This window comes from Equus asinus, chromosome 4, assembly GCF_041296235.1.
Source record: "Equus asinus isolate D_3611 breed Donkey chromosome 4, EquAss-T2T_v2, whole genome shotgun sequence".
Classification (NCBI taxonomy): domain Eukaryota; kingdom Metazoa; phylum Chordata; class Mammalia; order Perissodactyla; family Equidae; genus Equus; species Equus asinus.
This window is the reverse complement of record NC_091793.1, coordinates 17,269,910-17,295,313: the sequence shown is the minus strand read 5'-3', so window position 1 is coordinate 17,295,313 and position 25,404 is coordinate 17,269,910. Positions and strand designations below refer to the sequence as shown.

At 54.9% G+C, this 25,404-nt stretch overlaps 1 protein-coding gene across 3 annotated transcripts in view; it reads right to left on the bottom strand.

Annotated features, from left to right (window-relative positions):
- The window catches only part of PHF21B (PHD finger protein 21B), a 102,479-nt gene extending 78,386 nt beyond the window's left edge, over positions 1–24,093 (bottom strand). The window contains exons 1-2 of one of the 3 annotated variants that reach the window (XM_070506746.1): positions 23,767–24,093; positions 22,829–22,894 (exon numbers count right to left, since the gene is read on the bottom strand). In XM_070506746.1, coding sequence (XP_070362847.1) covers positions 22,829–22,894; positions 23,767–23,820 — 120 coding nt within the window. In that variant the 5' untranslated portion in view covers positions 23,821–24,093. Of the gene's footprint in view, positions 1–20,146; positions 20,287–22,828; positions 22,895–23,062; positions 23,194–23,766 lie in introns of those variants that run through there. The other 2 variants (XM_070506747.1, XM_070506748.1) reach the window with 2 other exon arrangements.
- Positions 24,094–25,404: the final 1,311 nt, after the last annotated feature.

Sequence of the window (25,404 nt, the reverse complement as noted above, 5' to 3'; positions counted from 1 at the left end):
ATAAAGACTCGTAAGGAGATAAGCAGCATACAAAGGAATCCATTGCTGCTGCTGATGGTACCAAATCAGGGCAGCCTAGAAGATGCCAGCTCCCCAAAAGTCAGGCCCACTGCCCCCAGAGAACCACGAAGTCACTTTACACAACACAAGTGGGTCTGGCACATTGGTCTCTGTGAAGCGACTGGGCCAGAGTCCTACGTCCCCAGGAAGCAGAGTCCCTTCACAAGGGGAAAGTGCCCTCCCAGCCTAGCCAGGAGCAGGAGGCACATCTGTCACCCGCATTGCCACCCAGAGTCATCAGCACAGCTAATTACGGCTAATTGTAATACCGTTTCTGTCTCGCTGCTAATACATTCAGACTTGCTAATCAAATCAGACCATCCCGCCTTGCCGTGCTGCTTTCAAATAAACATTTCTGCAAAGTGAGGAATAAATAAGTAACTCCTAAGCTTTGTTTCCTCTTCTCTGCAGCCACCGTCCACGGAGACATAAGGGGGTGGGGGGCGAGTTGCCATTTATTTGTCTCTGGGACCAAAGGCATAGAAGGAATCTGATGAGGAACTGGCCTTTACTGTCCAAAGCTTCAAAGGCAGGGGGAGACAGAGGGTAAGAGATACCTGGGGACCAGGAGGGAGGGAGGGGGTGGGAAGGAGGCAAGAAACTGTCCTAACTGAGTCTGTACTGTTCCTGTGCCGTCTCCACTCTCTCGGCGACGCTATCTCCTGCAGTCCCTGGCTGAACTGGTGGCTCCTTCTAAGGTCCCCTGAGACCTGAGTTCCCCCTTCACTCAACAAGTTGGGGTGCCCTGAACTGTCCTCATACCTGGCTATGAGCTTGTTGAGGGCAGGGACGCTGTGCTGTTGGCTGTTTTCCCAGCCCCTGCCCAACGCCTGGCACACGGCATTGCTCAGGAACTCCCAGCTCAATGGACAAATGAAACAGCCTAACAGTTAAGTAAATGCTACTTTCCTGTCCGCAGATGAAGCAGCCAAAGTGCTAAGAGATGCTGAGCAACTGCCCAGCATTGGTGATCAGTAGAGAGCAGGACCTAAGGACGAGTCCCTGGTAGGTCTGGCCCTGCACCTGTGCCCCTTCAGAAAGTGGGGGAGCACTGGCCTCTCTGTGGCCCTACACAATAGCTACACAGAGATCAATGAGGAAATGTGAAGGCTACAGGGCACTCTGCTCAAGGACACAGCGGAGTGATTCTGAGAATCCTGGAATGGAAACTGACAAAAGGTTGACCGTGACTGCAACTTCATATAAACGCACCCGTTACTATAGCAATCCTGCGGAAGAATTTCCTCGCCTCTACACATCCTCTCTACTGCTGAGTAAGGGGCTTCTGTTACACTGGGGAGCAGGGGATCACAGAGCCGTGGCCCTTAGCGGGCTCCATCTGCCTCGGGAAACACCAACCCCAATCACCCTACCAGCCTGAGAGGACAGGAGTCCAGTGGGGCAGAAACAGTGCCAAGCTCGGGGTCGGGAAAGCCAGGTTCTCACCCCAGACTGCCAGGCTCAGCCCAGACTGAGTCACCTCCCCACCTTTGGCCCTAGTGTTTTCGTCCAGACGAGAGGAACTCTGAATGGCATTCTTGCCATCTCTGACTCCTGTCAAGCTTCCATTTATCTCATGGCAGAAGTGAGCGAATGAGTGAACGAATGAAATGAGACTGCAGCAACAGACACGCAGGTGAAGCCTTCCAAGGCTGGTGCAGGGCAGGGAGAGAGGGAGGAAGGAAGAGCGAGGATAAGCAGCGAGCGCTGACTCTCTGAACAGGCTCATCTTTGCCTTCACCTTCCAGGAACCCTGTGTGGCTGGCATGACTACACCCATTCCACAGACGAGGAACCTGAGGCTCGGAAGGTCATCCGATCACTCAGAGAGGATGCAGGGCTGCCAGCCAGGTCTGGACCATTCCAACCCCACCTTCTTCCCCCTCCTGCACGTGGCCAGACAGCTCAGCTGGTCCTCCAGCAAATTCTCCCCGCCTGGAATCTCGCAGACACTGCTTCTGCCCGAGCAACATCCACATGGCTCACACACATAACTAAAAAATGAGAGGCGCATTCCGCATCAAATGAGGCTGTCGATTTTAATTAATTTCAGACTTTGTGTGTTTCTGGCAATTATTTGTAACAAGGTTTACAGAGGGCATTTAAAATTAATTGTGATTTTTATACAGAAATCAATGCTTATTTTTTAAGTAGCTCATTAGGGGTGAGTATGTGTTACAGGAACAGCGGGTTCGACGTCAGGAAGGAGGCACCTGGGGCCGAGAGAAGCCGGCAAGGGAAGATGTCCATATGCGACGAGGAGATCAAAGCCAGCAGAGCTATGAAACGAAGCTCCAGGAGACAAAACAAAATCTGATTTGGATTGAGCAAAGGCAAAATCGGGGGGAATCTATTTAATAACCTAAAATGGGGACGAGAGCTGAGCTCCTCTGGCCTCTCAGCCCCGGCTGGTGGCGCTCAGGGAGGGCCAGCCATCCAGGCCACTTGGCTCCAGACGGGGGCTCACCGATTCAGGCAGAGGCTGCAGGGGCAACACATGAGTGTCAAAGGCCCCTGAGTGGAAACTGGAGCAAACACTGTGAGGAGGGGCCACCCACAGGCATCAGCAGACAAGCCTGGACGAGCTGGGACGTGGGGCCCAGCACCCAGGCCCACCCCTGAACACCGCACCAAAGGGCAGGTAAGGGGGCCCATTAGATTACCTTTTGCACTTTCTGTGTTTGTTTTTAAAGAAATATGTTTTAAAATTCAACTTAGAAAGACCAAAAGCTGATTAATAGAAATGTCTAAATACCAACGCCATGAAATATCAGTGAAAAGTCTCACATCACAGCCTACTGACACATGGTTAGCTCTCTTTCCTTTTACCCCTTTACATAAAGACACCGCATGATGAAAATCAACTGCAGTCCTGAGTTTTAATAATAAAACCACTAATATCTGCACAGGTCTTATGGCTTACAAAGATATTATTACTTCCATTTTGCACGTGAAGAAAATGAGGGGTTCAGGGAGTTTCCACGCCTCAGCAAAGTGTGCGAGGTAAGCAAGCTGAGGACCTGGAGCTGGGCCCCTCTTCTACGCCCCAACCTCCTCCATCTTTCCTTGAGGTTGGCAAGGCGTGACAACCATCGCCACCACCATCCTCACAAAAATCACCACCACCACCATCATCACCATAATCACCATCGTCACCACCATCAACTCCATCACCACCATCACCATCACCATTATCACCATCATCACCATCACCACCACCATCATCTCTATCACCACCACCATCACCATTATCACCATAATCACCATCATCACCATAATCACCATCGTCACCACCATCATCACCACCATCATTTCCATCACCACAATGATCACCATCATCATAATCACAAAAGAGGAGAAGATCCAAGAAAGGCAGAAGCCTGCGGTCCACATCTCTCCCTTTTGTCAGGTGGCCGGGGAAAGGGACATCCTCACACAGAGCCCTGGTTCTCACACTTCAGGTGCTCCAGAATCTTGCAGGGAGCATGTCACACACACTCCTGGGCCCAGTGGTGGAGCTTCTGGTTCCGCAAGTAAGAGGTGGCACGAGGCATCTGCCGGGAAATGGAGCTCCCGGGAGACTGAGATGCAGAAGGTCAAGGGGCAGGCTCAGGGGGGCCTGAGCGAAGGTCCAGTCAGGGCCTGAGTGTTTGCAAAGCCTGAAAACATTGTAGTTGAGAGTAAAGGGCTACCCAAGAGTTAAAAACATGTTAAGTAGGATAAGTAGCAATTATGTCAATGAAAGTACTTGACACGTATGTTTATTTGTATTTAAATCTTGCTCCATAACTTACCAATTACCCTTAGAGGGTGGCAGGATTGTTTATCTTGTTGTTCTTTTTCATCTAAAGTTTTAATTTTCAAGAACAATCATGTATTCTTTCCCATTCCTGTGATTTCCTTCCAGAACCTCAGCGTCATCCACTGGCAGCCGAGAGAACTGCAGGCTCAGACAGAGGAGGAACAGACAACCCCCAAGGAGCTGGCCTGGGGCTTTTCACACCTAGGAAGTGACAGCAAATGTCACAAGAATAGATGCAACGCAAGATCTACTTGCCCAGGAAGATGCCGTCTGAGCCGCACGGTCTTTCAAAGCAACGTCGGGCAACCTTCTGTGTTTTACGTCATCTTGTTATTCACTCTGTAGGGGGTCCCCAGAAGGGCATCCTAGGCACACAAGGGACTCTGTTTCTTGGGTGTCAACCTCAGTGACTTTAGAACTTTTAAAGCTTTTTGCTTCTTCTTTACACACACACACAAGAATCTTGTCTTCAGGGACACAGTGTAACAGCAAAAACATTTCCACATTTACAGTTTCTAAGGCACATCCATGCTCACTGTTCACCAATTAAAATGTAACTGTGTGCACCCAAGTGTCGGACACAGGTAACACCCCTCACTACCTCCGTTTTACTGAGGAGTCTGATCTGCCACAAAGTAGCGAAGCCATGACTGGCCAGCACCTGGGCTCTGTCTCTGCTTCCTCCGCTCCAGAGTGTGGGTAATACTTGCTCATAAGACGTGTTGCGATGGTAAGTAAGGTAACTTGGAAAAAAAACATACCGTAGGAAGGGGTCAATAACTGGGAGTTGCCATGGTGAACACTGATGTTACCATCATCATCATCATCACAATAATCCCCATCACCTTTATCATCACCAGCGTCATCACCATCACATTCTCACCACCATCACCAATATTACCGTCACCACCACCACCACCACCTTTATCACCAGGATCTTCATCAGTATCAACATCCTCACTATCACCTTTATCATCATCACCACCATCCTCACCAGCACCACCACCATCACCATCACTACCACCACTAGGATCCAAATCCAGACGAACCCAGAGGCGCCTTTCTTGAGGGTAAGAAGAGGATCTGGGCCTCAGGGGATGAGCAGGATCTTGTTAAAGAGAAAACGGCGATTAAGGCAGGAGAGCAGCCTGAGCAAAGGCTTGGTGACCCTCAGGCATTCAGGCCGTCCGGGGCTGACAGAGCTGTGATCCCTAGTACAGGAACAGGAAGTGGGGCCTGGAGCTTTTTGGTAGAGGATGGGGTCTGACAGCATGGGGCCCGGCTCAGACGGAGCTGGGCCTGAACCCTGGTTCTGCCCCTCACGCGTCCACATTCAGAGAGGCGGTTCCTCGTGTGCGACCTCACAACCAACCCTGTCTCCGAAGAGAGCCCCGGCCTCCGGCCTGTCACCTGAGCAAACAGTGAGGGTGACAGTGCGCCCCCAAGCTCTCCCTCGGTTCCCACTGAGTTCCTTGCAACAGACCAGGAGGTGCCTGGAAACAGTCGAACCCGAACCAAATCCTCACCTGTCCAATTCCTCGTTTCTTCCTCAAACAGCACATGCATGTGAGCGCTGAAACAGTGGTCGGCCCTTCCTGAGCGCATCTTGGCTCTGCCCTTGGGGGACTTTGTGAGCTCAGAGGGGAGGGGACATTGCGAGCACCAGAGCACCACACCAAGCAAGAGCAGGACTGCAGGCGGGATCCTCCTCCCTCAGCCGCGTGGGCTTCCTGGGGTCCCTGGGGGCTGGCACAGCCATGGGAGGGGAAGCTTTGCGGTCAAGAGACCTGGTGGGGATCTGAGCACTGCCACCTGGAAGCTGGGTGAATTGGGAAAGTTACTTGACCTCTCGGGGCCTCAGTTTCTTCATCTTTAAAGTGGGGATAACAGTGCCCCCTGGAGTCAAATGGATGCTTCTGGGATCCTGGTGCATCTCTCGTGCTGTGGGCCTTGGGCAGGTCACTCTACCGCTCAGCCTCCTCATGTGTAAAACGGGGAGAACCACATCGTAATGCTTCCCAGAGGGACCGGGCACTCTCTTAGCAGGGTCAAAATCACAAAAAGACTAGATGGGGAACCCGAGGTGGGCTCTTCCTTTGTGTCTTTGTGTCTTCAGGAGGCAGGAGCTGGCGGTGGGTAGGGCTCCCACCAAAGGAGGGAGGCTGCTCCAAACCCAGGCCAGGGCGCCCCAGGAGTGAGCCCCTCCGAGCAGTCTCAGGGCCGCCTGACCCACGCCCCGGCCAGCACTCTGGGAGTGGGAGGGACAGCAAGCCTGCAGCCCTCTTACAGGGTTGCCTTTCAGTCCTGCTCTGTCACCGGACAGCACTGACCAGGGCCGGCAGTGCCCAACACAGCGGCCGATGACCAAGCACGTCATTCCACTGAACCTGGGAACCGCCCCTCTGAACGTGGACGCGTGAGGGGCAGAGCCAGGGTTCAGGCCCAGCTGTGTGAGCCGGGCCCCACTGTCAGCCCCAATCCTCTACCGAAAAGCTCCAGGCCCCACTCTCTGTTCCTGCAACAGGGATCACGGCTCTGTCCCAAGGGTTATCAGGACCCCACACATGCGTGTAATCCAGCACCCAGTAGGTGCAAATTAAGTGGTAATGTGGTGGGGGGTGGGGAAGAGGAGGGGGTGGGTGGCCTGACCCCGACCCCATGGGCCTTCTCTCTGGACCCCCGCCCAGCTGCTCACTTGATCCCGGTCGCCCCATGCCCCACCCTCCAAGCCTGCAGGCCGGACTCCCCCCTCACAATTACCTTCTGAAGTAGACAGCAGAGTCTCATCCCCATTTTACAGATGCAGAAAATGACTCAGAAAGATCAAAGACTTACCCAGCAGGGCCCCAGGGACGGGACACAGATTCTGCTTCCTCAAGCTCAGTCCCATGGGGACACCCCCTGCCGGGCCTGCCACTCCCAGAGACACTGAGGACGACATGGTATCAAGGACAGGGAGGACCTGGGTGGACCGCAAACTCACAGACGAGTGTGGCATCCCCAGCCAGGGCTGGCAGCACACTGGGACTGCTGGCAGGGATCAGATGCCCAGGTGGGCTCGGGGTTCCGTCTCTGCTGGCAGCCAGTTTGATACACAGACAGTGCAGCAGCAACCTGGGCTCATATTTCAGCCCCAGAGCTAAGCCTTGGATGAGTAACTGTCCCGCTCTGAGCCTCAGTTTCCTCCCCTGTGAAATGGGGACAGGAGTAGGACTCAAAGCTATTGTCAGAAGTCTAGGCAGTGGGGGACCCAGCACACTCTCACCTGTCACCGGGAAGTGCTGGCTGGCTCCATCCTGCCACCCACAAGGGTCTCTGGCAGCCCAGAGACGATGTGGCTCCTGAGACTTAAACATGGACCTCAGCCTCCTGGTCAGCCAGGAGGACAGGCCACAGCTGCTGGGCAGCAATACCAAGACAACACACACACACACACACGGCAATTTGCAGTTTACAAATGTGCTTCCACATAAGGCATTTAATCCCCATCACAGGCCACAGAGGCAGGGTCCTTCACTATAGCCATTTTACAGATGCAAAGAATGAGGCAAGTGGAGATGAGCAACTTGTGCAAAGTTGTGAAGATCCTGGGAGGCGGCAGCCAGTAACTGTGGGCCTCGGCCTCCAGCCTAGAGGTTGCTCATCCCCCTGCAGGGCGAAGACAAGCTGCATGGGCCGCCCAGCAGGTGCACATCCCACTGACGGTCTGTTTGTTCTAAAGCATCCTCTCCCGGCTCCTGAATGAAAACAAACCAGGGTGAAACCATCGGCTGACTGGTTTTCAAAACTGCACAAGCAAATTAACATCAAACCCAATAAAGGAGGCACCCCAGATTTTCCGGGGTGGTCTTGATTTCAAATATCCAAACCAACTGCCGGGTTCGGAAAGTACGGCCGTCCTGCTCACAGCAGAGCACGGTTTCAGCAGCTCCTCTGTCCTGGCTCTTGGCAAGGAAGGGGCAGGAAGGCAGACGCTGACGGAGACTACAGCACGCCTGGCGCTGGGTTAGCATGGAGCGTGCGATCCCCAACCGCAACCTGAGGGAGGCGTGAGCAGCTTCAGTCGGCAGAGGCAGCAGGTTAGAATAGTCCCTCCAAAACTCATGTCCGCCCGAAAACTCGGAATGAGACCTTATTTGGAAATTGGGTCTTTGCAGATGTAATTAGTTGAGATCACACTGGATCAGCGTGGGCCCCAAATCCAATGACTGGGGTCCTTATAAGAAGAGAAGAGGAGACAGAGAGAGGGAAGACGTCCATGTGACGACAGAGGCAGTGACTGAAGTGATGCGGCCACAACCCAAGGAACGCCTGGGGCCACCAGAAGCTGGAAGAGGCAGGAAGGACCCTCCCCTGGAGGGAGCGAAGCCCTGTGACACCTTGATTTCAGACTTCCAGCCTCCAGAACACTGAGAGAGCAAATGTCTGTTGTTTTAAGGCACCCAGTTTGCAGTGACCTGTTAACAGCAGCCACGGGAAACTCATACAGCAGACAAGAGAGTTAAGGCTCAGAGAAGGCAAGTAACTGGCCGAGGTCCCTGGGCTCACCAGCAAAGAGCCAGGCTGGAAGGCCACCTCGGCCCAGTGCCCCAGCCCCCCTTCCTCTCCTGTGCCACCCTCCCCCACGTCCACTTCTAGAACACTCCCCCATCCCCACTTACAGGCTGCTGATTGCAATGAAAGATTTGCAAACGTCCCCACTTCCGCTGTATCCAAATTAGTGTCATTACAGAAGAGAAGTCCAGATAAAAATACCCAAACCCAGGGAGCGCCGGGGAGCGAAGCGGTACATGCACAAGGCAGCGCGCAGCTGCCACAGCGGCCGAAAGGATGGCAGCCCAGCTCAGGGCGGGCCGCCGTCTCTCAGGCCGGGGCCACGGCGCCCTCTGCACCCACAAGGCCCCCACTCCCAGGCCCGCGTTTGCCTTTTTCATCAACTAAACAAAACAGAAGGGACGCAAACACAGCCTTGGGAGAATGGGTCGGTACATCCCTCCAGCCATTCAGCGAAGAGCCAGAATGGGGGAGCTGGGGGATAGATTACCGCTGCGCGAGTCCAGCTGCACCAGGATGTAATAAAACGTGTTGCTAAGATACAAGTGCCAAAGAAGTTCATTAAAGGACACTTTAAACCAAGCTGCCAGACTCCTCTCCCTCCACGGCTGCTTATTTGGTACCGTCCCTCGTGTTTATAATTAGATCCGCGATGTGAGAGTGGCGGCCCCCATTCAGGCCCACTCAGCAGAACTCGTTAATAAAATAGCTTCAACGAGGCATCGACTTAGGCGGGGGCGGGGGGACTGTGGGACCGTTTTATTTACAGAAATATATTTGAGTTCCACTTAGTTATCCAAACGAGAGATGAAGGCTCTTGAAGAACCTTGTCGGCCCTCTAGCCGTGCAAGCAACTCCTTCTCGCTAAGAGGTGTAGAGGCCTCCAGGACGGCAGAACCGCCGAGGCCAGGGCTCACGGTCAGTCTTGGCTCAGAATCGCGGTGCTCGGGCTCTGACACTCGGGAGCTCTGTATCTGGTGCTTAGTATGGGGCACCACGCGACACAGTGAATGGGGGGCACGGAGGTGAAGGAGGCAGGAAATTACTAGATTACAACCCAGCGTGATGGAGCTGGGAAGGGGCGCGAGCCCGGAGGAGGGCCGCCAGTCCCTGTGGGCGAGGTCAGGGCGACTGCCTGTCCCATCTGGGCCTGGACGATGCAGAGGGAGGAGCCAGGTGTCAAGGGCACGGGGGAGGGACCCAGGAGGGGTGATCAGGGGAGGGGCACCAGAGGAGATGGGTGGGATCCAGCCTGCAGGAATGTTCCCGAGGCCAGCAGCACTTAGAAAAGGCCTTAATGCCCAGCCCACATGGAAACCTCAGGAGATTTCATGTGAGCATGGCTTTCTGGCTCCTCTTGAAAAGTCGAAGGAGCAAGGTGCCCAGGGCCCATGACATGTGACGACACGGGGGTGCTGGGCCTGCTGCCCCTGCTGTGGGGCAGGGTCTTTCCAGCGGGCCGGCCCTCAGCAGGACCACTCGCCGGCCCCACAGCATCGGAGTTTGCGATTCTGCATTAGTCAGAGCATCTCAGATTGAAATGAGGCAGCAAAGGATCCTTGACGGGTCTTAGCATTTCTGAACCACAGAATCTCAGGACAGGGAGACCCAGCCTGGTCTCCCATCCCACTGCACCTTCTCCTTTCGCTGATTAGGATGGTGTTTGGAGGGTGAAGGTCTCAGAACAACCAATTCCATCCCCAGACAGTTCTCTCCATCACAGAATTCCTCCAGACTTGGAGCTGACATCCATCTTCTGGTTAAAATTCTTCCAGCTTCTAGTTAAAATTCTGCCAAAATACATTATGGCCAGTCGGCAATTTAAAGGCACAGGTCAGTCATGATGGAGAAGGCAGCCCCCATCCCCTCCCACCAGCTCTCTGATCTCCTCCCTCTCATTCTCCTGTCACTCACTCTCTCCCAGCCACACTGGCCTCCACTGGAAACAGCAGGCACATCCTACCTCGGGGCCTTTGCACGGTCTGTTCCCTCTGCCTAAAACATTCTTCCGGCAGAGAGCCACAGGGCTCACTCTTCCAACTTCTGCAGGTCTTTGCTCCAACGGTGCCTTCTCAATGAGCCCCTTTGGACCACTCTATTTAAAACAGCCACCCACCCTACACACACCTCCCTTACCCTGCTCTACTTATTGCCAGAGCACTTGTCATCTAACCTCCGTAATTCATTTATTACGTTTCTCCTCGATGAGGTGTCTCCCCCTCTGAGACTGTGAGCATGTCTCCGGGGCCTATTCCATCCACCACTGTGTCCGCAGCGCCCAACACAGCGATGGCACAGGGAGGGCACACAGTAGGCATGTGCTGCACACCATTCTCTAACGAGTGGCGAATGCCTGGGCCCCCATGGCTGAGCGCCCTCTTCTGGACACACGTGAGCTGTCAACCCTGAGAATACACAACATGGCTTGAGACAGCAAGCTCTGCCTCCCGTTCCCTTCCAGACCCCTACGCTGGACATCCCAGGCCCCCCATGTCCCAGCTCCCGCTTTAAGGACTCGCTCCTTGCCACCTCCCCTGCAATGCACCCACTTCTGCCCCGTTCCCAGCACCTGCGACTGTAATAACAGCCAGGGCCCCTCTCATCTCTGTCCACAATGACACGGGTAACTGTTTTGTCACCTCTCCTGTCAAGCCCTTGGAGGGACCTTCTTAAGCACGTGTCCCCTGCACAGTGGCAGCTGGGAGAAGGACACTGGTGACGTGAGCGAAGGAAAGTCTGCATTCAGCGGGGCTGCCAATCTGCAGTTTAAGAAATAATTCTGGCGTTTATCTGTGGCGCATCCATCACCACCGGGACGCATTAATCACAGAGGAGAGCCCGTATCCTGATTACAGACAACGCTGCTCGTCACTCTGCGCCGCATCTCACATTAAAGCCTGGATCGCGGTCTCCAATATGTATATATTTTTAATTGCATTTTCAAGTTCATTTACATGTGCAGATTGGCTTTCCGCCTGAATGACATCAAAGAGAAACACAGCTCCCCCTCTTCCTCTCTCCCCTGCCCCACGTCTGCCTTCTTCCCTCTCCTGGGGCAAAGAGACTCTCCCCAAATTGACGGCCGCATCACCCACGGACAGCCTGCTGCCATCCCCCAGGAAGGCCCCAGGGGAGCCCCCATCTGCCGTGTCAAGTAACTTTCTGCTGCCTCTACTCAAGAGAGCAAAAAGAAGCCACTATTTTTCCAGAGATGGGTGCACCCACAGTACCATCTCTCAGCCCCTTTTCTATTTTTGGGATCGACTCTCCCGTCACAAGCTCACAGCCAACCTCTACTCCGATGGGAGACTCTGAAAGCAGAAACGTGCACGCTGGGCTGGGTGACAGAGGCACTCCTCTGAACCCTCCTTCTGAACTTGACCTGCACCTGGAGATCCACTGTCAACGTGATTCAGTGAGTTTTACAAAACGCACTGTTCCGGAATGTCCCGTGCCCTGCCAGAGCCGCCTGTCCCTCAGCTGCTCTGAAAGTCTAACACCCGTTCTGAAAACCACTAGGGTGTCTGCCCCAGGGTCCTCTCTTGGTGGCCCTTTTGTCACGGGACATCGGTGCAGGACCCCAGCACGTCTCACACAGGGGACACCCTCTTGGGCAAGCAGCTTACGAAAGAAAACCCCAGTGAACAGAATTTAACTGATTAAACAAAAACAACCGTCTGTGTGACTGTGGTGTGGTGGTCAGGGAGACCAGGATCCCCGGGGTTACTTCTGGTTTCTGGGTGCCACCCCTACCCCCCACCCACGCCCTGAGCTTCCCATGCGTAAGACCGGGGCCTGGCCGAGGCGCCCTGGCTCTCGCGTCCTGTGCTGAAGCCATCAGGCTGAGTCCGGGGCACACGTGCTCTCCATTTCCACTGAATGCCAAGTTTAGGGCCCAATCCCAGCTGTAGACACAAGTTTATGGTGACGAAAAGCAACCCACAGGTTTCTATCCCAAGAAAAAGCCACACTTGCCTGTCGACTTCTCCACAGCAATAACATCCAGCGGGAACCAACAGCTTTCTCCTTCTCACGTTGTTGTTAACTAAAGTAATTAAGGGAACATCGGTACAGCTCCCCTTGGATTCACCCACCCTGCTGCACGTTGGGAATCCTGCCCGGCACTTGGGACAGTTGTCAGTGCCATCGAGTGGATTCCGACTCCTAGCGACCTGTGTGGACAGCAGAGCAGAGCCCTGCCTGGTCTTTCTGTGCCACCCTCTCATCCTCTGGGGTTGTTTCAGACGATGCTCCACTGCTGTTCACAGGGTTTTCATGGCCAATCTTTTCAGAAGTGAGTGGCCAGGTCCTTCTTCCTGGTCTGTCCTAGTCTGGAAGCTCCGCTGGAACCTGTCCACCACAGGAGACCCTGCTGGTATTGGAAATCCTGGTGGCAGAGCTTTCAGCCTCACAGCAAAACACAGCCACCACAGTGTGACAACCAACAGACGGTGGTGTGGTTCCCTGGGCGGGACACAAACCTGGGTCGTAGCGTTGAGAACACCGAATCTTAACCACCAGACTGCCAACTTGGGGCAAGCGTCCTCATTACTCCTCAGGACAACCTTGCCGGGGAGGCGGCATTAACCTGCTTTCAGAGAAGGACCCAGCCAACCTGCCCTCCAGTCTTCTCTGGGGGCTCAAGAGCCACGGCAGCCGAGACAAAAAATCAAAACCCCCCATGGATGTACTTATGTCCGCTGTGTTTTAATAAGATCAACACAGGTGCCAAGCAAAACAAACAATAATAATAACATATACACATATATGGAAAGCGAGGCCCACCCGAGCCTGCCCGGGCTGCCACGGGGGGGCAGGCAGAGGTCGTAACGTCAAGGAAGCTGCATCAGCAGTTTCTCACACACTGAAACTGCTGCCACCGAACAATAAGTAACTGCCAACAAAAAAAAGTCTTAAGGAGGCACATTTGTTCCTTTGGAGAACAGAGGCCATTTCCAAATGAGAAGATGCCTCCGCCTTCAAGTGTACAATGAGAACAGTAATAAGAAGGAGGAGGAACAGAGTGGCAGCAGAGCCAGAGAGCCCAGGCCAAGGCGGGGCTGACGGGCTGGGTGGGGGGGGCGCCCAGGGCTCTTCGCGGATAGACGAGAGGGAGGAGAAATTGTTCGGGGTCTGTCCAAACCTCCCAACTGCCCTTGGCTCCACTTCCACCCCGCAGGGACCCCTGGCCTGCCACACTCACCCCACCCCGGTGCCAGCCAGCAGGCAGCCTCCTGGGAGACACCGGGACGGGATGCAGACCAGGCCCCCTCCAGAGTTCTAGGACCGTCTATGGCAGAGTAAAATTTCTGCTCACCATGGAACAGCTAATTTGCTGGTGGTGGTCATCTCTCGCACTAACTCCATCACTGTTTCCTGAACGCAGGCCCTGGGGTTACACGACACACCAAACTTTTCATATTCGTGGCACAAAGTGTTGTCATCTCCCCCACACACTCCGGCATAGGGGTTAAGATCATGAAGCCACAATGGCCCTGAACCAGATCCCAGGTCCTTTATTCACCAGCCGTGTGATGTCAACCAGAATCAACCTCTCCGGGCTTCAGCCTGAATAAAATGGAAATTAAGAGCAGCCCTTCCCCAAAGGGCTGAGTGAACAGTGAATGAGTTGGTCCATGGAAAGCACCAGAAGGGAGCCTGGCTCAGGGTTAGCATCAGATGGGAAAGCTGCGACTCTTGAGGGAGGAACAGAAGATGCTGGCCAAGTGCCACCTGCTGAGGACTTACTGCGGGCCCAGAGCCTAACATTTCACCTCACCTCATCCTCCTGGGACCTCCTTCAGGCCACTTCCTGTGCATGTCACACGCCTGCACTCTGCTAGCTGACCTATGGGGCACGGTTAGTCCCACTTTCCAGGCACTGAATGCGGCCCAGCCCTTCCTGGAGGATGCAGCGGGGTTGAGAGCTCAGTGTGTCCAGTTTTAAGGCCTGTGCTGACTTCTGTCTTACAAGCCTCTGGGAGACAAAAGCTGAGAGCCATCCTGGCCGTCCTCTTCCGGAAGGGACATCAAACCCAGAGTCCTATTTTCCTAAACACCATGAGTTCCAAACAGCGTCGGGAAGACGAACACCATGGCCACGCTGCCCCTTCCTTCGATTCCTCCTGGGTCTGGGGCAGAGGCATTGGAGGCTGAGCCCACGGACACCCCCAAAGGGGCCTCCTTAAGCCCCCCGTGCGTGACCAAGCGTGCCCAAGACATGGCCCGGCGGGGGAGCCCCCAGTGCAGGAGCAGAACGCCCCTCCTCCGGCCACCGCGGCCACAGTCAGCATCGGCTCCGAGAGAGAAATAAAGACGGCAGCCAGCCGAGGGTTCGGTTCCTGAACAGACAAAGCCGTTTGGAGGAAAAACTTGCTAAATCAGAGGGCTAATCCTCGTGGCCCGCAGCTCTAATGAGGCACCGTGGGATTACCGAAGTTATCACCAGTCGTCGCGTGGAAAAATTCAAAGTTAATTGAAATAAATTGTACAGTTCCAACAGCAGGTGTTTTCAGAGGCTGAAATATCAAAGCGAACTCCTTGGACTGGCTGCAGAAGACGGCGTAGTCACCGCCAACCTCGACCGGGAGTGACAAAGCAACAGGCCGCCCTCTCTCGGAAAAGAAGGCCCCAAGCAGCCGGCCAACCAGGACCAGCTCCCGAGGTGCGGGCCTGGGCTCGGCAGGGTTACCTGGGGCCACAGATGCACCGAACGCAATTCTCTTCAAATCAGCCTGCTCGCTGCGTGGTTAAGATGCACTTTCGCATCTATTATCTGACTTCATCTCAATAACACACAGAGAGCGGTCTAATGACTACACCCACTTTACAGACAGGAAATGGAGCTCCAGGAGGCAAAGACCTCCCCGAGGCTACTCCACCAGCTGCAGGGAGCTGGGACACGGAGCCAGGGGTCCCGACTCAAGGGCCTGTGCTGTCCCAGTACGTCACGTTACACTGTACAGTGCAGGGGCCGGCTGGAGATGAGGCGGGGCTGAGACAGAGGGCAGCCGCCCGGCGGTCCCAAGCTGTCTGACCTTGGGAAGCGGCCCTTCTCTGACCCGTCCAGCAGGGATGATATACCTGCCCAGCCTGACCCAAGTCACGGGACTGTCCTGATAACCTAATAGAAAGGCGTGCATCAAGGAAGGGATGGAGCAGACCCGCTGAACAGGATGGCGCTGCAGACACCCAAGGCACTGAGTGTAACATTCGTCGCTGAGCCTCTCTACAGGTGCAAGTGTCACCTCCTCAGAGCGCTCCCCGCACGCCCCACCTGAGCACATCGCCCCATCTGCTGCAGGGTGAGCCTGGTGGTCTAACAGCTCATGCGGATACCTGGCTGGGCCTCCCGGGACAGGTGAGCTGCCTCCCCAACCACACATGAAAATGTCTGAGGCAGAGACCAAGAGAAAGCATTTGGTAGGTGTAAAGCCTTATAAAATGAGATGTCGCTATTACTAACAGCACACCACCCACCATCACCTCCAGATCCCCAACACCTGGCAGGAGCTCGTTAAACATTTATAGAGTTAACCGAGCTGTTCCCGAGAGATGGTCACAAAACTATGTCAAGCGTAAAAAGCAAGTTTAGGAACAGCATGCTCAGTGCATCCGCTAAGCATGTTTGTTTGTGTTATAGACGCTTGTGTGGGCACAGAAGGCACCCTCCAAACACACCTGAAAACCAGCACTGCTCTCGTCCACAAGCTAGGACGGGCGGGAAGAAGCCGGCTGACGTTTCACGACCTTCAAATCTGTATTGTGAATTTTCTTCCCAACAAACACGTGTTGCTTTTACAATAAAAACTTTTTTTTTTAAGATTTTATTTTTTCCTTTTTCTCCCCAAAGCCCCCCAGTACATAGTTGCATATTCTTGGTTGTGGGTCCTTCTAGTTGTGGCATGTGGGACGCTGCCTCAGCGTGGTTTGATGAGCAGTGCCATGTCCACGCCCAGGATTCGAACTAACGAAACACCGGGCCGCCTGCAGCGGAGCGCACGAACTTAACCACTCGGCCACGGGGCCAGCCCCTACAATAAAAACTTTTTAAAAAGTAGAATTCTTCTTATCTCCTAAATGTTACAGAAACAATAAGAAATATTGATCGCCACCTTCCTCAGTTAAGATTTTATTTTAGCAGGAGAATGATAGTTATTTTTCTTACTTCAAAAACAAATCCTCTCATTTTAGTAATATAATCCTGGATAAATTATTAACCGATTTTATACGTATTACATAGACTTTATGTATATTTATTGGTGCATGCCAATATATTTAGTATTTATTATTGTATACTTCATATGTAATCAAAGTAAAATCAACAACAGAAATGCAACTGATAAGTAGAAATACAAATGTGTGTATATGTACCCACACGCATGCTTTTTTTTCCCTTAAACAAACTGAGCAGAGTTGTCAACTGAGTCACTTCCAGAAGGGTCCCTACCAATTTCTGCTCCAAGGAGCTCTGGTGAGGGCAGGAGGAGGAGGGCACCATGTTGTCCCCGTCCCCACAGCCTGGTACATACTGGTCACCCAGGGCTACAGGTCCAGCAGCCTCCCGGCCTCCTGTCCCACAACATGCACGGGCTCTGTTGTCCCTGCAAGAGCTTCCCCATGTTGGTGACAAACATCTAAGGAGTTCATATGGCCAGGCCAAGCAGGGCTGGGGTTCAGGCCTCTGTCACTCTCCTCCCTTCTAACGTGCCCTCAGTTTCATTCCCCGCACCTTCCTGACCAGTGCCCTGAGAGGCCCCGGCCAGCCCAAGCCCACAGCGTCAAGTCCAGGCCCTTCATCCCTGCCTCGGACGCCTTCCCTGCTCGGCCCCAGCTCGCCTTCTCTGCTGTCTCATTCCTCTTCTCTCTCATGGTTTACTGCCAGCAAACTCACCAGCCCCTGTAGGATTCCTCAGGCCATCATCCCTTAGTGGGCTTGGCCCCCAGCTCCTCCTGTCTACAACCCCAGGTGTCCTTGAGGACCCCTCTCCCACCCTCCTCCAGGAGGCCAGAAATGAAACAAGTGCTCCCACAGCAGGATTTTCACAGAACTTTCCTGGAACTTCCTTGAAACAGTTATCTACGCCTCACTCTTTTGTGAGGTTTCCAAGGCAGGGAGCTGCTGGTCTTACTCATCCCCGTGTCCACTCATTTTGAACACAGGATTTGAAAAATCTACCATTTATTGCATGCCTACTACAGGCTGGGGACTCTACCTAGACCATTAAATACATCATTGCTGATCCTCACACCCATCTCTTTACAAAGTCATCCACTCGTTCAACAAACATGCGCTCGGCCCCTGCGAAGCAGTGCTCTGAGAAGACAAGGGGAGGGGGTAAAGCAGACACAGCCCCCGCCCTGCATGCAGCCTACAGTTTAGCACAGAGAGCAGGCACGAAAAGATCAAGGCATGAAAACACTCAAGGTGCCAAGGAGGCTGCACCGCCGGGTGCAGGAGTGAGGCAGAGGGTGCCCCGAGTGGAGCCCCCCCCCCCCCACCCCGGCTTCATCCCAAGAGCAATGGAAAACCACTGGAAGGTCTCGAGCCAGGGGGCGCCATGATCACAGGCAGGTTTCCAGACACTGTGGTGGCAGAAGAGGCAAGAATAGATACAAGACACTATTCACAACAGCCAAAAGCTGGAAACAACCCAGATGTCCATCTACTGAGGAATGGATGAACAAAACGCAGTCAATTCATACGATGGAAGATTATTCAGACATAAGAAGGAATGCAGTACTGACACATCCTACAGTTTTGATGAGCCTTGAAACATTATGCTCAGTGAAAGCAGCTGGTCATAAAGGACCACAGACTGTATGATTCCATTCACGTCCAAGCCCAGAATAGGTAACTCTACAGGGACAGATAGTAGACTAGTGGTTGTTTAGGGCTGGGGGAGGGGAGCAAGTAACAGCCAAAGAGCTTCTTTTTGAAGAGATGAGAATGTTCTAAAATTGATAGTGGTGATGGTTGCAAATATCTGTGAATGCAGGAAAAACCATTTAATTGTACACTTTAAACAGGTGAATTATATGATACGTGAATTATATCTCATTAAAGCTATTTTTGTTTGTTTTTTAAGTGGATGCAGTGAGGGGGCTCCTATAATCTTCCAGCTAAGAGATGATGGTGGGAGGGACCAGAGTGGTGGAAGGATGGGGAAGAGGAGCACGAGGAACAGGCTCAGAGAAAAACCGGGGGGCCCGGGAGACTTTGCTGTGGGAGGGGCAGTCGGGGTGAAGGTCACACAGGTGGTGGTGAGGGAAGTCAGGCCCGGCCCTGCCGCCTCAGTCCCCTGCTCTCTCTCGCAGAGCACAAAACATGGTGCACCGGGAGGCAGCTTGAGTTTTCTCTTTAACACATAATGATGCTGTTTTAAGAATGAAATCTCCAACTCCAGGTCAGGAAGATTAAAATTTACCCTCCTGGATAAGAGCAGATTTGGAAATAAAGCTCAGAAAATGGAACACCTTTTTACTAAAGGACCACAAACAACTGGGGAGCTTTCGGAATAAATCCACTCCGTTTCTAGAAGTAACTGGTGGAGACCTCCGAGGCGGAATCCCTCTGGTGTCCAACGTGGCCAGTGAATCACGGAGAAGACATGATTCAGCACCCGGGTGCACGTCACATACATAACACCTTTCAAGAAGACATATTTTTATTGCTGCACTTGAGGACAGCCCCTTGGAATCCAGAGTCCATCAAATCGATGGATCAAGCAGCGCACGAGGCCCCACGTTCACCTCCATGGTCTCTCTCTCTCGGCCACACCAGCATGGACCACACAGAAGAGTCCTCTCACTCTATGGTGACGTGAACTCGTGTGAACTCCAGGTCAAGAGATGCCCGCTACACATGGCATGTAAACGATGTGCTAAGAACTCCAAAGAGGGAGGGGGAAAAAAAACCCCCAGTATTTATGACGGGCCTGTTATTTACACAGAACTGCTTGTTGCTTGACAATTTAGATAAAAATGTTACTGCCTCTCTGCATGTGCTGCAAATTCATGGCACAAAACCACTGGAGCAACTAATGGAGTCTTCACACATCGTATCTCGTTAAAAACGAGGAGTGCGTCCTCCACTGGAATCACAGCCCAGCAGCCAGGCAAGGCCACACCTGGGCACGCAGCCTGGCCACTCTCGGCGGGGCCACAACTCAGCTCTGACCGACTCCTCCACATCTCCTTTTTTTTTTTTAAGAAGAAAACACAAACTCTGTTTTCAAACAGTAAGGTCCTATGGAAGTTGCTTTCCTATTTATACCCTAGTCCACCAACAGTAGGAGAAACACTGAGGAGAACAGAATTTGTATCTCTCTACTTCTGACCAACAACGTATTTACTTATAGGAGTCCTTGATAAACATCTTTAAACGCTTGCCCATTTTTCTAGAAGTAACTGAAAAAATTCCAGTGCCAAGGGCATGAATGGGAAATTGATGGCTGGGCACCAAAAGCTATTACTCAGCTGCTCTTGTACATCTAACAGATGTGGATAATGGGGTCACCCGTTCATTACTATCCAGTTGATCATCCACATGTGCACTTTCAATTGAAACTTAACCTTCATACCCCATATTCCAAGTGGAAGCGCACAAAAGCACACATCTCTGGAGGTGGAGACGGCATGAGTTTCTCCCCAAGCAAATCCATAAATAAACACTACCTTTAATTTTATGTTAAGTTAAAAATAAACTTTGAAATACTGGCTTTTTCATACCTGCTCCCACATTTCAGCTCCTCGGGCAGGTTCTGGGGTGGCCAAGCAGAGCCCCACAGCTCCTCTTCAAGACCCTGGGTGCAGCCCAGAATCACCTCCACGAGCCTCCTCATCGACCTTTCCCCCAGCCAAGCTGCCAATCACCACCAAACTCTCCCAAGGAGAGAGAGACGAGTAAATGTTGTCTACCCAACTCATTTCATAGGTGACCTCTGCAAGATTTCACCGTGGAGCTCGGGAGAGACAAGGCAGCTTTATTAGCATGCTGCACCAAGCCTCAGCCCCCTCCACTCCCTCTTTTATGAGCCCTTGTCACATAAAATGCCACAAAGGGAAAAGGAAAAACAACACACAGTTACAAACACAAGTTCCGATGGCCAGGCCAAACCCTGGCTGCTTACCAGATGTTATTTTTAGTCATTTAAAAGAAACATTTTTTAAAAGGCAAGAGAACAAAAGTTTTCGCTGTTCTCTTTCTTTCTTTTTAAACACACACTCACACACACACACAAAAAGATGGAGGTACATTCCATTCACAAGCATCCTTCCCCGAGTTCAAATTTAAAGGCAAAGGCAGCGTGGATCGGACAGCTCCTTCCCGGAGCTGCACCGCAGCCTTCAAACAGGATTTTTCAATGTTTCTCTCAGCCTCATCTAAATTCCGGCATGACAGATAATAAATAGCTACTCATTTACTATCATCATAAAAATTTAAACAGCCTTGAAATAGTTGCTACAATACACAAGAAATGATCAAACCTAAGCTCCGAAAAACCACTACAAACAGTGTAACTATTGCTATGTGAAAGCACACATAAAGAGACATTGTTGCAATAAAAGCTGCTGGATTATTGGATTTTTCTCTCTCTCTCTCTTTTAAATCTTCTACTCCGAGCATGAGAGTCAACAACTTGCTGTTTTACCCGGTGAAAAAAAGGGCTTAGTAACCCTCAGCTATCACACCGTACCAGATTTAGTGATGGATTTTTTTTTTAAAGAAAGTATCTGATTTGATTCTACACAGCGATTAAACATCTTTGTGCTCAGCAGAGAAGGGTATTCCAACCCCTCCCCCTCCAAAAATGGCATCAAAGCAATCAAAATGGTAATGCCGGGCCTGGGTCCCCTCCCCCCGCGAACTCCCCGACTTCGCCGGGGCCGCGCGCCGGGCCCCCCTCCGGCGGGAATGGAAGCTTCCACTCCTGGACGGGGGCGCGGGCCGGGCGGGCGGGAGCGCGCGGCCGGGGAGTGGGGGCCGTGGCACCGACAGAAAGGGGTGAATGCGTGCGTCCCAACCCTCGGGTCCAGCCGGGCGCCCCCGACCAGGCGGGGACCCGCGGGAACAGCCATCTTTCTTTCCGCAAACCCCGGCCCCCTCCTCTTCCGCACGCCCCCTCCCACCACTTTTCAACTTTAAAGACTCGAAATGAACACCCGGCCTCTGAGTTCTCCAGGGTCGCCGCCACCCCCACCAATCTCGTCCACGTCTCTCCTCCCACCGAAAATTCTTTCGGGGATGGGGCATGGGATCCGGCCGCCCTGGCCCGGAGTTGGGGAGGAAGGAGGGGACCAGCTCGGCGGCCGAGGCGGGGGGCGGGGGCGGGGGCGGGCACTGTCCAAGTTTGGTGCTGACGGCGGCCGGCATTCCGAAGGAAGCGCGATCGATGGTCGGCGGGCGCGGCGGGGCGGGGGCGGGCCCGCGGGGCGGGCGGAGGGAGGGGCGGGGGCAGCGGGGAGGGGCGCCGGCGCCCCCGCCCCCGCCCGCCTCGGAGCCCCGAGAGCGCCATTGGCTGCGCCGCTCAAAGTTCTCGGCTCGGGGCGGCGCGGGAAGGGGCGGGAGTGCCTGTGCGGGGAAGAGGGGGCGGGGGGAGCAGCGAAGGGGGAGGGGCGCGCGGAGAGGGGGGAGGGGCGGGGCGGGGGCGGGGGCGCGCGGCCGGCCGCGCTCCGGCGGCGGCATCTGTTCGTGGTGCTGAAACCCCGAGCGCTGAGCTCAGCGCAACTAAGTCACAATGGGCAACTTTTCCTCCTCCAGGGGCCGGGAGGGGGGTCGGCGGCCGTGCCCCCCACCGCGAGGAGCTTCTGGTGTGTCCAAATCTACACCTGATGCCCGGAGACCAAAGTTGGAGCAGAACTGGGGGGGGTTCTGGGGGCGCTTTTCTTTTGTTCCCGGGATCTGGCGTCAGGTTCCAAGAATAAAAAGTGATGCTAGAGAAGTGGAGGGGAGGGGGGAGCCCAGAGGAACGATTCTTTAAATACGATGTGCACTGGAACCCAGAAATCGCTTCCAAGTAGTTTGGTGTCTAGGCCCGAATTACCGCCCCCTCTACCCCCACCCTCACACTGGCCTGAAGGTGGGGGGGTGGGGTAAGTGGAGCAGGAAGAAATTTTCACATTCCAAAAACATGTCCACCAACTCAAAATGGACGCCGGGCTGCTCGCCGCCTTTTAAGTGCAGCTTCACTCCTTCGGCCACTGCCGGAGCCGCGACCTCCCCGCTCGGCCTCCAAGAACCGGCTCTTTCTTTCCAGAAAAGGAGGGGGCGGGTAACTTTGAGGGTTGGAGACAGACTCCGTTGGGAGTCTGAGCGTGCAGCGCCGAGGCCGGCACTTTTTAGGGTGCTGCCAAAGTGCCCGGCGACACCCGCCCCCCGCGCGGGGTGGGGGGCAGCTCCAGCTCGCTTACTTGTTTGTCGCTGAGCGCGGCGTTCCGAGGCTGCCTCTCGTGGAGCTGCTTCTTGAGGTCGCCGTTCTGCAGAAACACGGAGGAGCAGGCTCAGGCCAGCGGCCCCGGGGGCCCCGCGCGGCCGCAGCCCCCCGCCGGCAGCCCGCAGGCCGGGCCGCCCGCAGCGCGCTCCAAGTTCCCCGGGCCGCGTCCCGCACGCGCGGCGGCCGGGCAGCGCCGCGCGGGGCCGCTTACCTGTGGCTGCCGCCTCATCGGGGCAGCTCGCGGGGCGGGGCGGGGGCCGCGGCCACCCGGCGGCGCGCCCCGAGCCGTGCAAGTTTGCAGGCCGGGGTGCGTGTGCGAGTGAGCGTGAGTGTGAGTGTGTGCCGGGGGAGGGGGGAGGAACAAAGAGCCAAGTAAACACGGCGAGTCCGTGTCGAGCAAAGCTCATAAATATTCAAGTCGCGTCCTAATCTCCCCAACACACACACGCGCACGCCGCAATACCGCTCGGGCCCCGGCCGCCGCGCGGCTGCTCGCCCGGGCAACCATCGCCGAAACTACTTTTGCAAACTGTGCAGGATTGCACGGGGGGTGGGGGTCGGAGGAGGTCGGCGCACACACTCACACACACACACACACACCCCGGGGCAGGCTCACGAAGGGGTACCCGGCACCCTCAGTCCTGCAGACCCTGCGCTGAGAGAGAGAAGACGCCGGGCTCGGGGCCCACGGGCGCCCGACCCCCCCTCAAACTATGCAAGATTGCACCAGAGGGGGGCGGAGGGGGAGCCCAGACGCGGGTCCGTGCGAGTGCACACTCGCCCCGCCCCGAGGTAGGCTCAAGGAGGGTCTCCCTCCGGACCCCTCCAGCCATGCAGACCCTGCGACGAGGAAGAGGACGCCGGGCTCGGGTCCCTGGAGCCCCCCACCCCAGCCAGGGGCCCCCGGCCGCCTACCTGGTGGCGCGCGAGTTCCACGGCGAGCGCCTCGGGCCGGCTCTGCAGCTCCATCCCGGCAACTTGGGCAGCACTTTTCGCTCACTTTGGCCCCGGCTCCCGGGAAGTTGCGCCGCTCCGCTGGAGCAGGAGCGGGCGGGGGCGGACCGGGTCTCCGGGGAGGGGGAACGCGAGCCCCCTCCCCCACGGCCAAAAGGGAGGGGGGTCTGGCGAGGGGGAAGAAAGGCGGCCGGCCGCCGCGGCCGCCCCAACTCCTCAGGCTGCCTGGCAAGTTGCGCCGGGTCCCCGGGCTGCCGGCGCGGCCCGGCGCATGGCCCCCCGGCGCCCGGAGCCCCGCGCAGCCCCGCGCGCGCCCGCCCCGCCGCCGCCCGCGCGAGTCGCCCGCCGGCAGGGACTATATTTCCTCCGGCGCGCGCGCCTGGATCTCGCTGGGCCTCGGCAAAGTTGTGCCTCGGCACGATGCTAATTCGGCAGTGCCCGGATGGAGCGGGCCGGGGCGGCGGGGGGCGGGGCCGGAGCCCGCCGCCGGCCCCGCCCCGCCCGCCGCCCCGCCCCCGCCCTGCCCGCGCGTGCGCACTGCCGCCCCGCCGCGGCCCGGCGCCCCGAGCGGAGAACAAAAGTGGCCGCGCGGAGGGGAGCAAACTCGGCGGCCCGCGGCTTGGGGCGCCCGTTCTGGGACCGCTCGGGCCGCGCGCTCCTCTCCGCCCACCCAACCCCCGGCCAAACCCGAGGAAAGCGGGGCGCTCAGCCTAAGGCCGGGGTTATGGATACTTTCCGGTGGAAAGGAAAATGTCCATTTTTTCTTTCTTTTCTCCTCCGGCTCTCGCTGCTCCCCCTTTCCCCCTTCTCCCCCTTCCTCTGCCTCCGTCCGCCTCCGTCTCCTGCTTTACTTAAAGTGCCTTCCATCCCCTCCTGCCTCCCCGGACACTAGCGCTGCGACTTGGGAGATAAATTAGTCATCTCGCCAGATTCCCCCACCGCCTGATGGCCACCGTGTTGTCTAAACAGTATGAAAATTGATCTCTTGACTGTTCCTTTAATGATTTTTTTTTTTTACACTCACAATTAAACTCTCAACAGATGTCCCTGGACTTTTTAAGACAGTTAAAAATTGTAAACACGCCCGGTCAATGTGACATAAGACAATTATAACTACAGCTGCGGAGATCGCATTTCAAAACTCGCAGCCCCGCAGCCAGGAGGTTAATGTCTCCGAGTCGATATTACCAAAGTGGAGTTTCCGTCCTCGTCAATTAAGGTCGGAATGCTTTGTGCTCCGGTAGCGTTGGTAAAATCCTGGTATGTTTGAAAGACGCTGGAGAGAAATGGTGCGATCTTATTTCGAAGTAAACGTTTAAACTGATAAACCATTATAACTTCGTGTTCCTGCACAGCACAAAAAATCCCCAGGCACACGCAATCAACAAATGCCCCTTTCAACATACGCCAACATGCCACACGTTACTTCTATTGTCAGCAGAGGTTGTTAGAATGTTTTTTCAGGTGGGGACCTCAATGTTGTCCTGGCCTCCAGTGGGGCATTTGCCACAGTGACTTATGTGTTTGTTGGGACCCCTCAAACACTGGGGGCCTCTCATCCCTGACCCCAGCACCCAGCCTTTGGGAAGCACTCAGTAA